This window comes from Pituophis catenifer, unplaced genomic scaffold, assembly GCF_029215685.1.
Source record: "Pituophis catenifer annectens isolate HBS135680 unplaced genomic scaffold, rPitCat1.0.hap2 SCAF_1, whole genome shotgun sequence".
Lineage (NCBI taxonomy): Eukaryota > Metazoa > Chordata > Lepidosauria > Squamata > Colubridae > Pituophis > Pituophis catenifer.
Genome location: NW_027256881.1, coordinates 173366935 through 173382213, shown reverse-complemented (window position 1 = coordinate 173382213; position 15279 = coordinate 173366935). Strand labels below are relative to the sequence as shown.

The 15279-nt window shown below is 37.0% G+C and overlaps 1 protein-coding gene across 1 annotated transcript in view; it reads right to left on the bottom strand.

The window, feature by feature from the left end:
- The window catches only part of IKZF2 (IKAROS family zinc finger 2), a 163250-nt gene extending 150304 nt beyond the window's left edge, over window positions 1-12946 (bottom strand). The window contains exons 1-3 of the mRNA XM_070956778.1: window positions 12884-12946; window positions 10286-10334; window positions 9692-9796 (exon numbers count right to left, since the gene is read on the bottom strand). Coding sequence (XP_070812879.1) covers window positions 9692-9796; window positions 10286-10319 — 139 coding nt within the window. The 5' untranslated portion in view covers window positions 10320-10334; window positions 12884-12946. The remainder of the gene's footprint in view (window positions 1-9691; window positions 9797-10285; window positions 10335-12883) is intronic.
- Between the last annotated feature and the right edge of the window lie 2333 nt (window positions 12947-15279).

Here is a 15279-nt window from a genome sequence, read left to right as displayed (position 1 = left end):
ACATAGTTGTACAGATGTAATTTATTAGTGATTAGTTTGTTAATATGTTTTAAGAATGGAAGGAAATTTGAGTAAGCTAATTTTTAGAGGCAAGATTCTTCAAGATTCTTTTCCATTGCATTAATTCTTTAGCCAATGCACTTTTAAATACTATTAATCCAAAGAACCATGCAATAGTTACTTGGTGCTTTGCTACAGTAAACCTGGCAACTAACAAGAAAAAAAAATGCATTCATTTCTTATGTTGCTTCACTTTATAAATCTTGGGAGAAATGGACAATGAAGCTACTCTAGAATCAATTATCAAAAACCTTGCTGAGGTTTTTTTTTTCCAAGTTCCTCAAAAATATTAACTCACAATGAGTTATTAAATGCCTCTTGCCACCAGAGAGAGTAATATGTGTGAATTGTATTACAACCTTTTCTAAAATGAATCAAATTCATATAATGCAATTTTAAGGAGGTGTAGTATCATCTATGAATTATTTTTATAGTCAATACTTGAAGATACACTAAGATGGATTTGAAAGGAATTTTACATCATAAAGAGTCCCAAGCTAATTCACTGAGTTCCAATCTGAAATTCTCTTTTATATTTTTTTTAAGGCTTCCAAAAGGGCCAAGAGTATTTAAGAATAATTTGATGTTAAATTATGCTGGTATTCTATCCCTAGTGAAATGTTAATATTTCTCAGCTGTAAAGACCTCCTCAGTTTAAGAAGTTTAAAAACTGTAAGTTGTCATAATGATGATGTCAATGGATTTCTTTTACCATGGTCGTGTCATTTGCAGCCTAGTCCTTGTTTTGTAGAGTGAATGCCATTTTAATGGCTCAGGACCTTATATTTCACCACAATGCTACAAATGCAATTTTCTCTGCTAGTTCATAACCAAAACAAAAAAAGGAAATCCTTATGCTAAAGCTGATATAGCAAGTACATGTTACTCCATGTGTGTGCCTAATTCATGATTTGAAAGATACCATATCACACAACAGAGATAATGTAAGTATTCACTCTGTAAGCATCCATGAATTATATTTTTAAAGTATAGTGTATCATATAAAAATATAACATTCTCTTATTTTTTAAAAAATAAATCCTATAGAGTGGTATGCATTCTGTGTAGGTGGGTGTCTTCTCGGACTCAGTTCCTGTGCAATGAGAGGTTGCCGTTATGGCCAGGAAGGCCTTTGCACAACTTTAGTTTGCTGTTTTTTATATTATGCTTATTAATTGTGCTTTGCTTTGGACAAAATAGGAACATATAATACATTAATTAATAGGCAAGCAATACAACCAATGTAGTGCTAACTTTTGTTCTTTGCAGTATTTATTTGTAATAATGAAAACTAACACAGTAATAAGACTTAGTAGTATAATAAAATATCACAAAATGAATATTGTATAATAAAAATATTTCACAGAACACCTAAAAGCATGTCAAATTATACATTAGAATGGACAGGACATACCTTTTTGGCAGTCTCATTAAATGGTAGTTTGCCAGCAACTTGTGATTTTCAGTAGTAAAACTGAGGTGATTCAAATGTTACAAAAGGACATCATGAGAACCATATGCAGCCTGCTAGTTGCCTATCTTAATATTTAGAAAGGAAAAAGCATATTTATGTACGTGTATAAGTTTGTGTACATATACAACACACTGTATAATTTCACATCTATTACTAGTAAGCTGCATTTAACAAGCATTACACCCAGTAATGAAATTTGACAAACTTATGGTGTGAGGGAAGAAATAGTCTCAAACAAGTTTTGCTGCATTGCTATACAATTACAGTATGCAAATTAAGTGGAATCATATCATATGCCAACAGATGAGTCATGTCTGGTATATTAATACTCCAAGGAAAGTAACTGCATATAACTGTGGATTCATCATGGATAAGCTTTTCTTGAGGACTCCAATTTAAAGGGCTGAGGAGTAGGGGCAAGAATTAAGTCCAATAAATTTACTTTCACTACCAGCATCTTAATTGCTATTATCAGACAAATTGGCAAACATAGATGAAATGTTGGAAATCTTGCTCAGACAGACCACAAACTATAGTAAAGAACAGCTAAATCCACATCTTGTACTTTTTGTACCAAGAAAAACATAACATGCCACTAAGGAACACACTATACTGTATGTGCTCTCAAAATATACATGCAAGAAACATACAGAGCAGTTCAGATTTATGAATATTTTGGTAAAATTCCACCAAAAGGTTGGGGCAGAACAAAGAAAGAGGGAAGAAAAATAATCTCTCTTATGGGAATTGGAGTGTCACTGTTACCAATTCCAATCTTCCATTATTTAACTTGAGGAATTTAGATTACCTGGACAAATCTAACAAAAACAACAACCATAGATGCTTAAGTTTATGATGAGTCTAAGCCAGCATTTCTAAAAACTACTAATTTGGGGAAAGACTGGGTTTGTCCTGAAATCCTTATTTATTTGGCCAGAACAAATTTTCAGTCATGAAACTACTGGTTGAAGGCAAATGGTGGCTCGGAAGTTACAGCAATGCAGAATAAATCAGGAAAAGAATTGAATAACACATTTATTTATCAAGCAGTGATGTCTTAACTTTTCAGTTGGTAAATTCTCTTTTTTACATGTGAGTACAGCACAGTATTTTTCCCCTACAAAATTCTGTGAGGGGCAGAACAGACAGCTGCTATTACTGAATATCCCAGATCAAAGCAAGGAACATTTTTTGAGCTCTGTGAGCCAACATGGCAAAGCACCCTGTCCAGAGGAGAATAGACCAGAGCTGCTCTTGGCCAATCCATGGTACCCTACACATTTAGTTATCCCTGGGGCAGAGATAAACCCTCCAGCTTTTATCCAAAACTAGAAAAAATGCGATTCCAGCAACTGTGGTCATTTTTTATTTTGTGGGATAAGGAAGCAAGCAAGCACTGCAGAAATATGTGTGTACAGTATGTTATAAAGTAAGAGACATAATGTGAATAGGTGTATATAAGTTGTATGTCTCTGTGTGTGTGCACCCTCCATCCCAACCATATCAATAGTATTTTTTACATAATATTTTGTCTTTTTTTTAAAAAAAAATGGGGCTGCATTTGTTATCCTTTCCTAATAAGTTTACAGAATCACAAGGCCTCATAAAACTTTTTCAGACTAACAAATTGTATTGTTGCCTTCCCTGCTCCCCCCCACACCTGATCCCAGTTCAAATTCTACATCAGTCTAGTCATTCCATTGCATTGATGAAATTAGCTGTAGCTATGAAAGCATAAGCCTTTTAATACAATTTGTTAGTTTGAAAAGGGAGGCATGCAAGGGCAATTTTATGAAAACTGGCAAATGATGACTAGACCTAGCCACTACTGAAACAATGTCAAATTGCAGTGTGTCAGTCATTACAGATTAGTCCTCAACTTACAACAGTTCATTTACAGACTGTTCCAAGTTACAAAGGCACTGAAAAATGTGACTGATGACCATTTTTCAGAGTTATGACCTTTGCAGCATCCCCATGATCATATGATCAAAATTCAGATACTTGGCAACTGGCTCATATTTATGACCCAGTGTCCCAATGTCATGTGAGGGGCAGAACAGACATTGCAACCTTCTGACAAGCAAAGTCAATGGGGAAGCCAGATTCTCTTTTCAAGTGAGTTACTATCAACTGCAGTGGTTCACTTAACAACTGTGACAATTGTTGTAAAATGGGGCAAAACTCAGTTAACAAATGTCTCACTTAACAACAAAAATTTTGGGCTCAATTGTGATCATAAGTCGAAGACTACCTGTACCAGCAGGCAAGCTATTCACATTTATGATGCAGGTACATTCATTAGCTCTATATCAAATTCAAATTCAATAAAGTGAGCTAGTGAATTAAGGTTTTGACTAGAATTGAGGAGAGCCAGATTCAAGTCATCTTGTCACATGGCAAATCTCTTGGTGACTTTGGATCAAGATGGGATATAAATCTAACAAATAAATGAGAGTCTAGTGCTATTAGAAAACAAAGAATGGATGGCTATTCCGATACCTTGATACTTTTAAAAAATGCTTTACTTCATAATTCTTTCCTTATGCTGATGTTTTCAAAAAAATATTTTGTATCTTGCACTAGAAGCATCAAAACTGATAATAAGCTAGAATCATTCTTCCTTGCTTCTAATATTCCGATGAGTTAGAACCACTCTAGTTTATTCAGTGGATGTATCTGCATAATTTTGCTAAAGATGTTGCCTGACTGGGAACTAGAACACACAACTCTTCTATTACAATATTTTTTTCCTGGACAGATCCCCTCCTTGAGAAGCCATGTTGTATATGCATGGCTGAGTGAAAGCAAAGTTTGCTGATGAAGTGCATTAACTAAAATGGAGAACCACATTGATGATACTTTGTCATACCAATTTCATTGGAAACGGAGTTATTTTTGTTTATATTTCTACCCCATTTTCCTCAAGTGACTTGAGACAGCATAATTTAGTTTTTACAAATAACCCTGTAAAATAGGTTGCAAGATCATTCCTCACCCCAAGTTACCTAGTGAACTTTCTTGGCTAAGGATAGACTTTACCAGGAGTCTCCTCAATCCTAACACAGGCCCTAAACACTTAAGCTGTAGACAAAAAAAAAAAGGGGGGGAGGAGGGGGGCTGTAATAAATAGTTGTAGTGCATTCTCCTTTTTTCACAGAAAAAAGATTTCCTACTAAGTTGACTGTGCTAGCAAGCTTACAATAAAATAATGGTCATGGAAGAAGCTTCGTTTTTGCCCCACCCCTCTCTTCGTACACCATGGTACTACACTCAAGGAAGCAGCAGCAGCAGATGAAGGAATTATAGTTGAGATTTGGGATACTAAGTCCAGTAGGTTGATTAATGCAGAAATCAACCTGATTCTTGTCTAATATCTTGTGAAAGACAAAACACCTTCATAATATATTAGAAATACCAGGCATTTACTTATTCAATTTTTATGTCTTTTATTGAAGGTAAGGATAGTAACACTTTGGTAGTGGGGGGTGGGTATGGCTTTTATCAGTTCCATTTTTCAGGATTACACATGGTTTTCCTTCCTGAGTGACAGAATCACTTAACCAGTTGAACATCTTCCATCCTAAACCTGCTTTTGGGAGGGAAGATTTTTGTCATGCATGGCATGGGAAACTGATGCCTGTTTCCAGTTTCAGCTTGTTAGATTAATTCCAAAGATACCTTAAAGTTGCAAGCACTCTTGTCATAGTTTAAAGTAAATCCGAAGTTTTTCTTTGTCACTCTCTGGAAAAGGTGGAAAAATAACAACACGTTTGTACAATAATTTGTATGCAATAGGTTAATGAACCAAAGTGCAACACTTACAAAGAAATCACAAATAAAACCTTTGTATACAGGTATTCCTCAACTTACGAGCCACCCTTGAGCCCAAAATTCCTGTTGCTAAGTGAGACATTTTTTAATGTGAATTTTGCCCCATTTTATGATCTTTCTTGCCACAGTTGTTAAGTGAGTCACTGCAGTTGATAAGTAACACAGTTGTTAAATGAATCTGACTTTCCCATTGACTCTGCTTGTGGGAAGGTCACAAAAGATGATTGCATGACTCTGGCACACTGCAATCTTTATAAATATATGTCAGGTGTCAAAATCCAAATTTTGATTATATGATCATGGAGATACTGCAAAAAAAATAAGTGTGAAAAACAGTCATAAATCACTTTTTTCAGTGCTGTTGTAACTTTGAATGGTCACTAAATGAACTGTTGTACGTCGAGGACTACCACGTATATAATGGATCTTTCAATATGAACGGAGCACCAGAACATTGTTGTTCAGTTGCTAAGACATGTCAAGTCTTTGTGACCCTATGGAGCATACCAGGCTAGGACAGCCTGTCCTCCACTGCCTCCCTGAATTTGCCCAAATTCATGTTCATTTTGTCAATGACACTATCTAGCCACCTCATTCTCTTCCTTCCCCTTCTCTTTTTGCCTTCAATCTTTCCCAACATCAGGATCATTTTTCAATGAGAGCACCAGAATGGGGACCAATTAAGCAGCAATTACAATTAAAAAGCCCTTATTGTACATTTTAGGAAAAATATCCCTCAGTTAAAATAATCTAAACTGTTAAATTAATTTTCATTCCCTGTGCAGTGAATGTAGAATGTAGAAGAAATGTGAATGTGAACGAAGCTTATAAGTAAACCTTGTTAACAGCAGATAATAATTAATATAAGTTGTCAATACTTCATTTTATTAGTTGGACATTTTTTAGATACGCAAATCAGAAAGCCAGACAATTGATTGGAAAAATGCTTTATTAAATCAAAGCAGACCTAGAGCAATAATACCTTATATTTTCATGCAGTTAACCCAGTATTACCCAATTTAATGCTTTTCAGATGTGTTGGACACCAACTTCCCTAATTCCCAGCATTACTGAAGCATTATGGAATTTGAAGAGCTATACAGCTAAGAGTCACCATATTTCAGAAGGCTGAGTTAACCAAATGAATCAGGTAACAGTTTAGACTTGAACTGAGCCACAGTTCACTGACAGCACAGGAAAACCTTTCCAACATTACATCACATCACATTACAAATGTGATTTGATCATATTAATACAAATCCCCATGAAGAGTTCATACTTGAAGAGTACCATTTAGCCCACACATTCTTCTATATAAAAATACATTGAAAGCACACAGAAATATTGGTGTTCCAAATCCATTTTTTTTCTTTATGCATAAGGATACAAAAGCCAAGATATAAGCCAATCATTTCTGTGAAAGTGAAGAATCATATACATAAAAACCAAAGGAATGGATACATCCAACAGCAGAGCAAAGCAAAGAGCATGAACTGATGGCCACAGCTAAGAACATTATTTGAAACATTTGTGCAAATCTAGACTGTTATTTACCACGTAGCACTCCACTACGAGGAAGAACGCGAGGGAGACCCAAAAGAATATAGAGACAACATCAAAGACACAATCCAACATCAATTAACAACGGTTGAGGCTGCCAAAAGAGCAAAAGCCAGAACTTTGCATCTCACTCGACATCAGAAGCCATTAAAGAGGAAGTGAAGAAGGCTCCACCACTGTTTAGATATACAGTATCTATGTTGTTTGTAAAATGATACAAAGTTTCTTAACACATACTAGGAAATCAGAGTGTGTTAAATTTTCTCCAGTGCTGTGTTTTTCTCTGTGCTGAAATGACTGAGATCACTAAATTACAGGGGTGTGCAAAACATTTTGTTTTGAATTATTTCAAGTGCAAACCTTCCCAAACCCATGTGTCTTCCACAGGCTGTTTTCAGCTTTCTAGAAACATTTTGAGCATGAAACAGAGTCTAGATACGTAAATGCCAAGACATACACATGTCAGCATGTTATGAACATCTCTTACAACCCTTTAACTACAGTTACTTCCTCAGACTGAGCAAAGGACTTATTTTTCCTACAGGTGAAAACTCTCAGTAATCTTTTCTGCTTGATCAGACCAGGGCAAACCCAACTCAGCTTTAGAGGCAGACAGTGCAGCTACTTGGGACAGCCACAGGCAAGAGCAGAATAAAATCTCAAACTACCTGGACCTCACCAAAAATAAGAAGTGTCCCCAATCCTTTGTATTGTCAGTATCTTTGAGTTTATTGATCAATTTATTGATCAGTTGGTTGATCACAATTGTTCAACTGACTATGGTCCAGAGTTTTCCTATCTGCTGTAGCAAAGGCTCATACAACTCATTCATTGCAATTTCAATATGTATAATGAATGAAATTTTTGCTCCACGAGAGACTGTATTATCATTTGACACTGAAGCAAAATTAAAGATAAGTCCCATTTCTTATTTATATTTCCCATCAATGTTCAATTACAAACTTGTCAATAACATACTCAAATTAATAATTCAAGGCACAGCATTTTTTCACTAAAGTATATGTAATACATTACATGAGCCAATCTAATGTAGCAGGTAGCATCCTTATTAAAAAGAAGAAAACTTGGCTTCATCTATAATCTATGTATATGTAATTATAGATGCAGTAATAAAAAGATGAAGCTGACATCTATGAAATATGTCCCCCCAAAAAATTGACCTGCAACCTTTTGGAAGGAAACATAAAAACAAGCATAGTATAGCCAAGTCTTACTCACTTGGAATTGCCACAGGCTAATAAATATGAGGGGGAAAAAACACTCACTCCAAAGCATGTAATTTTAATACAGTTGGGTGAGAATGGTTCATTTCAAAACCCTTTTCCTTTCTGCTGTCTGGTACACACAATATTTACAGTATATAAAAAGCCAAGTCAGTTGCTTATTACGGGCTTCCTTCTTGTTTTAAAGGGATACAAATAACCAAGATCATGTTAAGGGATGTAGTTCTCAATTGATCTTTTCAAAGGAGCTTCAGTGCAAATTGTTCTATTATTTATTTGAAAGAATTAAATCCTGGAGGTGCAACAAGATAAGACTAAATGACCAAAGTTTTCATTATTACCTATTCAGATCTCAGTTCTGGCCACAAAAAATACATATTATAGTAGATTTACTGGAATGTATACATCAAATCTCCTGTCTCTTACATCAATTTATTTCTACATTTGATTATATTTTAGCAATATTTAACCAAGTCAAATCCACTGAGAAAATATTGCCGCTTTATACACTCCACTCTTCCTAGTTTCATAAGAAACATAAATGATATCTAAACTTCTATGAGACTAATCCATAAAATTTAGTCTGGGACATTAATAACATATCATTAGCAACAAGTAAATAACTGAGTGCTTTTTAATAATCCTGCAATTCACACACTCATAAAAAATTTTTTTACTCATAATTTGCCGAAGGGCAGAAAAAAATGGCTGAGTGCAACAGCTCCCTTTCAGAAAGAGATGATAGAACGATCATATTTTATTGCCGCACATTTCTATTTGAAGCAGAGTTTAATCTGGAATAATATGTAACTATTTACTTACAGTCCCAAACCAATAAACCATATAAAAAGAATTTAAAAAGTACCTTGAAATAATTAGGATGATCAAGTGTGAAATAACAAAAACTGGAGAAATCCACATAAAATATGTTGCTAAGAAAATTAGGCAGATGGAAAAGTTATAAAATAAAAATTCTCAGTTGTATAAACCAGAACAGATGAATATCTAACATTTCAAACAATAATGAAGCAATCCACAGCTATCTGATAAATAAGTGTCTACAGCCAGGAGAAATGTATATTTTCTTTTTTAAGCATTTAAAGTATTGCAAGCATCCAACAACTCATTTTGAAAAGGCTCAAAAAGTAAAGGCAAGGAAGGTGGAACAGTAACAGAGAACATTTTATGTGTGTTTTTCAATCATTCAGTCCACCAAATATATTTTTGGAATATCTGAATTCTCTGAAATATTTTTTTGCTTGGAACTAATCTATAGCCATGAATGCATCACAAAAGAACTTCTCACCCAATTTCCAACAAGTTTAACTTTTTCTATAATGTTCAACTAACCATTATTAAACTCAGTAGCAATTTAGGAGTAATTCAGACTAGCAGTCACATTCAGGTGTAGATTAGTATGAAGAATCAATCTGCCCTCTGTTCTTTGTATACAAACCAACCTCATAGACTGGACAAGATTAATTAATCTATTATGCAAACACTTTAAAAGATAACTTACTGCTTGTCAGGTGACTTGGTGAGGTATGTTGCCCATTGGGTGTGCTTGAAGTAAGGTCAATCGCCACATTGGAGTGTTCCCTTTCAGGTGAAAGGTCATGGTCACCTATTATATTTTTAAAAAGTGTCAGTTTTTATTTAGAAAAACTGTTATTTGCACCCAGGACAAAACTGTTTCTGGTAATTCTGCTCCCAAGGTTATTAGATTCTTCTATTCATTAAAGGCTAGGGTGTAGGTTACAACTGCTTACAAGGTATGGCAAAAAGGTCTATTTATTGGCTTGCTCAACATTAACAACACTGGGTTAATATTATGGTCTTGGGACAAGGCCAAAGAAATGTCCACATCCCTTCAATTTCACACTCAGTTCCTTTGCATACAATGTATGGTTTATTTATTTATTTTAAAAGAAACACAAAGAGGGAAAGATTATGTTCCATATAGGCTGCCTACCACCTGTCTTTCAAGACATCTATACAGTGCCACTGAAATGACCAAATCAGCAAAAAATAAAATATGATAATAAAGAATTATCTTCATCTCCCAATAAGGCAAAAGTCCAAACAATGACAGGAAAATTAAACTGATACTTACAGGGCAGGTATCCATCAGTAGCCTCCACTTCCATAATCAAAGTGCAGTGCTATAAAATAAAAAGTACACTGTCAAAGATGCCCTCACTCTGTCAACCCTTAAAAGATCTAGATTTCTTAGTGAACTCTTCTTTTTGTCATTGCTAATCAAACCAGTGTTTGTGTAGCAGAAGGCTTTCTGCCTGGAATCTTTCTGAAAGCACCCAGTGATCAGAATAGGTTAATTTACTTTTTTCCCAAAAATGAACCCTGTGGAGGAGGTGAGGGGGAATCACACACTAAAATAATTACTAACCAGTTTCTAAATAAATCCTATTTAGGTCAGGTATGTGTTAACTGGCTTGCCAGTAACTTAACAATCAACAGCTACTTCTATGCAAAGGCAGGAGAGCATTTGTTAATAAATCCAACAGGGAATCTGAGTATCTCAAGTAGGAATTTTTGGACTGATTTTTAAGTACTGTCAAATGTCAGTGCTACAAAGTTTCTTACCATTATGGCTCTTCTATGGTGTGAACAAAAAATGCTGAACAAAAAATGGTAAACGTGTGCTTCCATGACACTGATATAACATTTTTACACAGGAACCAGTTTATTCTAGCTTAAGTTTTTAACCCTGGAGCAATTTTTAAAGTAGTTCCAGATTGTATGCATTACTGCAGTCTCAAAAGTTTCTTGAAGCACTTTGCTAACTATTACTTTCTAGAAATCAAATAACCATATTATATGACACTCAAGTCATTTACTATATGAATAAAAATGAAATAATGTAAAAAGGTAAATAATCAACATTTTAAAGTGAAATTTAAAAGGAAAAACCCATGCCTAGCAAAAATTGCATTTTCCCCTCCTAGTTTCCCAGCTCCCTTTTGCCTTTAGTTTCAAAACTCTTATTACATCAAGCAGTTAAATTATTCACAATGAACCATTTCTGTATTGATTGCCAAGTATATTTAGCCCCAGCTCCTGGAATTTCTCCATTACTTACTGGAAAACAGGCAGCTCCATTTCTTGTCTCCTAAACCACTTCCCTTTACCTCATCCCCCTCCTTAAGAAAGAAAGACTTCTCTGCTGCGTTCCTTTCTCTTTGGCACACAACATATCAAATTCCCAAGATACTCAGTATAATGCTTAGATTTCATCGGGCAACGCTGCCATCGTGTTGATGTTTACATGGCTTTAAGAATAATACTTGAGATCTAAATGTTTTAGCATAAGAGCAATTCCCTCATGCCTTTCCAAAATTACCTTATCTTCCACCTTCAGCAGGTAACATACACGGCAACAAGGGAAAAAAGTTCCTAAAGCCCACGGGGGTGGAGAGAAATACTATCCCAGCCAATGAGATGTAAAGGGGTGGGGGGGGGAGAAAGAAAAGTTCTATGGTTTAAAAAAAAGTTTGTTCACCATTTCCAAATTCTGATAGCAGCTTCTACCTCTCCTCCCAGCCAAGAACGAAGAGAAAGACGGAATTGACGGAATTATAATACCCTGGAACTACAGCGAGGTGGGAGTGCCTTTGAAAAAAGTTAGATCCCTCTTTTTTTTCTCATCCCCCCCTTCCCTCCTCCAGGATTCAAGAGAAGATGAAGAAAACTTACAGGTAGACCATTCAGAGCAAGCGGATCGGAAGGGAAACAAAGCAAAAATGAAGAAGGAAGCTTCTTCTCTCTCCTCCCCCCCCCACTTTCAGGATGGGCTTGTTGGGAATGGCACGTACTTTCAGGAAAGATGAAGAACAAAATAAGGGAGAGAGAGGTCAGCCAAAGCTACAGCACTGCGATTAACCAGACGAGAGAAAACTTGATCCACCGGTTCCTTAAGAACCGAGAGTGAAGGGGGGAAAATCTTGGAGGAAAGAAGAAAAAGAAGACGGGGGGGCGGGGGGGCCTGAAAGGAGTAGATCACGGAGTTTAAGAAGAAAAAAAAAGAATCCAGAAAGTCAGGCCACTAATTATTTTTGGCCCTAGGCAAAATAAAACGATCTCGTAATTTTACCGGTGTCTATGTTTCTTTCCGCGCGCTGTCAATTAATTTAAACCCTGCATTTTTGAAATAGAACGCGTGGCGTGCAATGAAATATTGTGTTATCTTTCGAGTATATTTTGTCGGAGGGATCCGCGTGCATCGTGGACGAGCCTCTTCTTAACTGCAATTGACAAGCCCAGCTCAGTTAAGAAAACAAAAGCCAACCGTATCAAAACTGGGGACGAATTAATCGATTAACCCCATAGAAATCAGAATTGTTTTTTAAACGCATTCTGCAATCCATATTCATTAGATGGATCGACCAACATTAAAAGATGGTTTTCCAAACAGAAATGGAAATCTACCCTTTTCGCATCCTTATGTTATTGTAAAGATTTATTTTGGGATTAAAAAGCAACAAGTCCTGTTGACCCCGAGGTTAGAGATGCTCCATAATTGCGCGATCTTCTGTGACAGACCTTGTCCGCCTCCCTGCCTTTCGCAGCCACACACACCTATTCACCAATGCACCCCGACGACACTGAAGACAGAGCCGACAGGCAGCCTTTCTATGTTCTTGTTTCCATCCGCCACCAGTGAAGCCGAAGAAATACCCCAACAAAGATTTACCTCAGCAGTGCGTGTAGGGAAACAATTCCACCATTCTCCCGGTTTGTTTGTTTTGTTAATGAGTTTTTTTCCTTTCTCGGTTTCTTTCCTAGGCTTAGCGATCGTGTGTTTGTGCCCCGCAGTTGGTTATGGAAACTAAGGCAGTGGATCTGTAGCTAAGGGTAATCCTGTTTTTTACTTCCTCCATCTTCAGAGAGCAGGGTTAGCCTGGGACAACTGGTCAAACCCCGAGAAACCGATCCGGCAACTCACACGCTTGCTCGCTCGCGCACTCACACACACACTCACACACACACACAGGCATCACAGACGTCTCACCCAGACACTCTGAGCGGGAGAGAGCGATCTGGGAAGCGCGTTGTCTGGCTTGGCAGCGCTGCTCAGCTGACTCGGCAATCGATTACAGGACAAGTCCCCGAACACGCCCGCAGCTTCTTTGCTCCCGAGCTCAGGCGGCTCTTCCCGGGCGGAGGTGCTGGTGCCTCGGCAGACCCCGCTCCGACACGGGAGCAGGGGAAAAGGGCCCCGCCGCGACCCCGGGACAGCCGCCGGCACTGCATAAACTTTCGGGGGAGGGGGCTTTTACCGCTCCATTTTCCTTGCTGTAAAACTCTGCTGGTTGGGTACTGTATTTCCAGTGTTGCCTGTCTCAGCATAACTGTAACACGGAAGCGAAATCGAATAAAGTAAGAGAGAGAGAGAGAGAGAGAGAGAAGGCGAGAGATCGCACTGCAAAATACTCCTTTGAGTATTTTGAAGGCTCGCTAGCAGATGGGCTTCAAAACACACTAGGCTTACACGTGATTTGTGGTTCAGTACGTTATGCTATCCTTGGCTGATCTCAAACATCTTAGCGGTATTGGATACACCATATACAGAGATGGGAGACCCCAGGAATTTGCAAAGCTGTAGGCTAAAAACTGGGAAGGTTTTTTGTATATCTATAATGTATATCCCAGAAGGTGCCAAATTATTCCCATATAGTTGCCACGAAAAATAGATGGATGTGCCATATAGTCACCAATAGTAGCCTTCAGCTTGGAAGGAGATTTTACCTTTATATTGTGTGAACCCCTGTAGCTACCCACAGTTCATATTTTAGTGTTGCCAAATGCAAGTATTGGGTTAATTTAATAAAATAGTAGTTAATCCAAGGTTAAGCACATGGTCTTAAATCAGTCTTAGCCTTTAAACTTGAAATAAACCAAGATCTCTAATCCAAGTACAGTACAGTATTATAAGAAGTCTCAGAGCCAGAGCTCTTCAGATATATGTGGTCTTGTTCTGTCCCAAATTTCAAGTAGTTTTCCCCATTTGTGAATGAGCACACAGTGTGGCCAACTTAAGGAAGGGCATTTTCCATATATTCAGAAGGACCTTCCTTTTTACTGTTTTTCAAGCTTGGTTGCTGATAACTGAAATACAACACAAATTCAAAGGCCTGACTCAGCCTTTTTGTAATATTATCCATGCTTGGATTAATGTCTACCTTGAAATTTTCTTAACAAAAAGTTTGCCATTATCTCCTTCCAGAATGGATTTTCGACTTCCCAGTCTAATTTATGCCTGGGGATTTCCAGGTGGTTTCCCATCCAAGGGCTAACAAGGTTTATTTCTGCTTAAATTGTTCAAGATTAATAAGGTGCTGCCACCTGCTGTGCGCAATGCATGTCTACTCAAAAGTAAATTTCACTGATAGTGCTAAATTTATTTATAGGCTAAAACAGATTTTAGGTATATTAATAATAAATATTGATGCTTATACCAAACATTTTAATAGATAAGCAGATTGCCTCTCATATCACTAGTCCAGTGTTTTCAGGAAATGGTCAGTAGATTCCTCCCCCTCTCACACAGGCCAGCAAAGCCCAGCCCTCTGATTTGTGTATAGCAGGGTAGAGGGAATTTGTTGGTTTAAGACACTGTAGTTAGCTGAGAAGGCCCTTCCGCAATTACCTTGTTTGCACTGGGGGTGGGGGCTTCATTTTCTCTCCCTTCCTACCATCCTATGGGCAATGGAAGAGAGTGAAGATGAATGCAGTGCCCAATTCCAAATGCTTGGAAGTGGAAGCTGCATTGTGTGGAGGGGTTTGTGGTGATTAAGGTTAAGGCAAAAATTGCACATCTAAAATACTTTCAATAATAAAATTGGATTCCAAACAACTCAACTTCCTTTAATACCTATTATATTTTTCTAATTTGCAGCAGAATAGAACTTAAATGGAATTCAAGTGGTCACCATATTGGTTTCTGCCAATAATAAAGGAAGTTAAAGATAAACAAAACTTTTTGGAAGCAACAAAAAATTATCACTCTTGTTTAATATCTCTCTTATTTCACTCCATCCCTGCCCTATTCCACTGCTGCATTTACATGACATAAACTTTGGATACTTA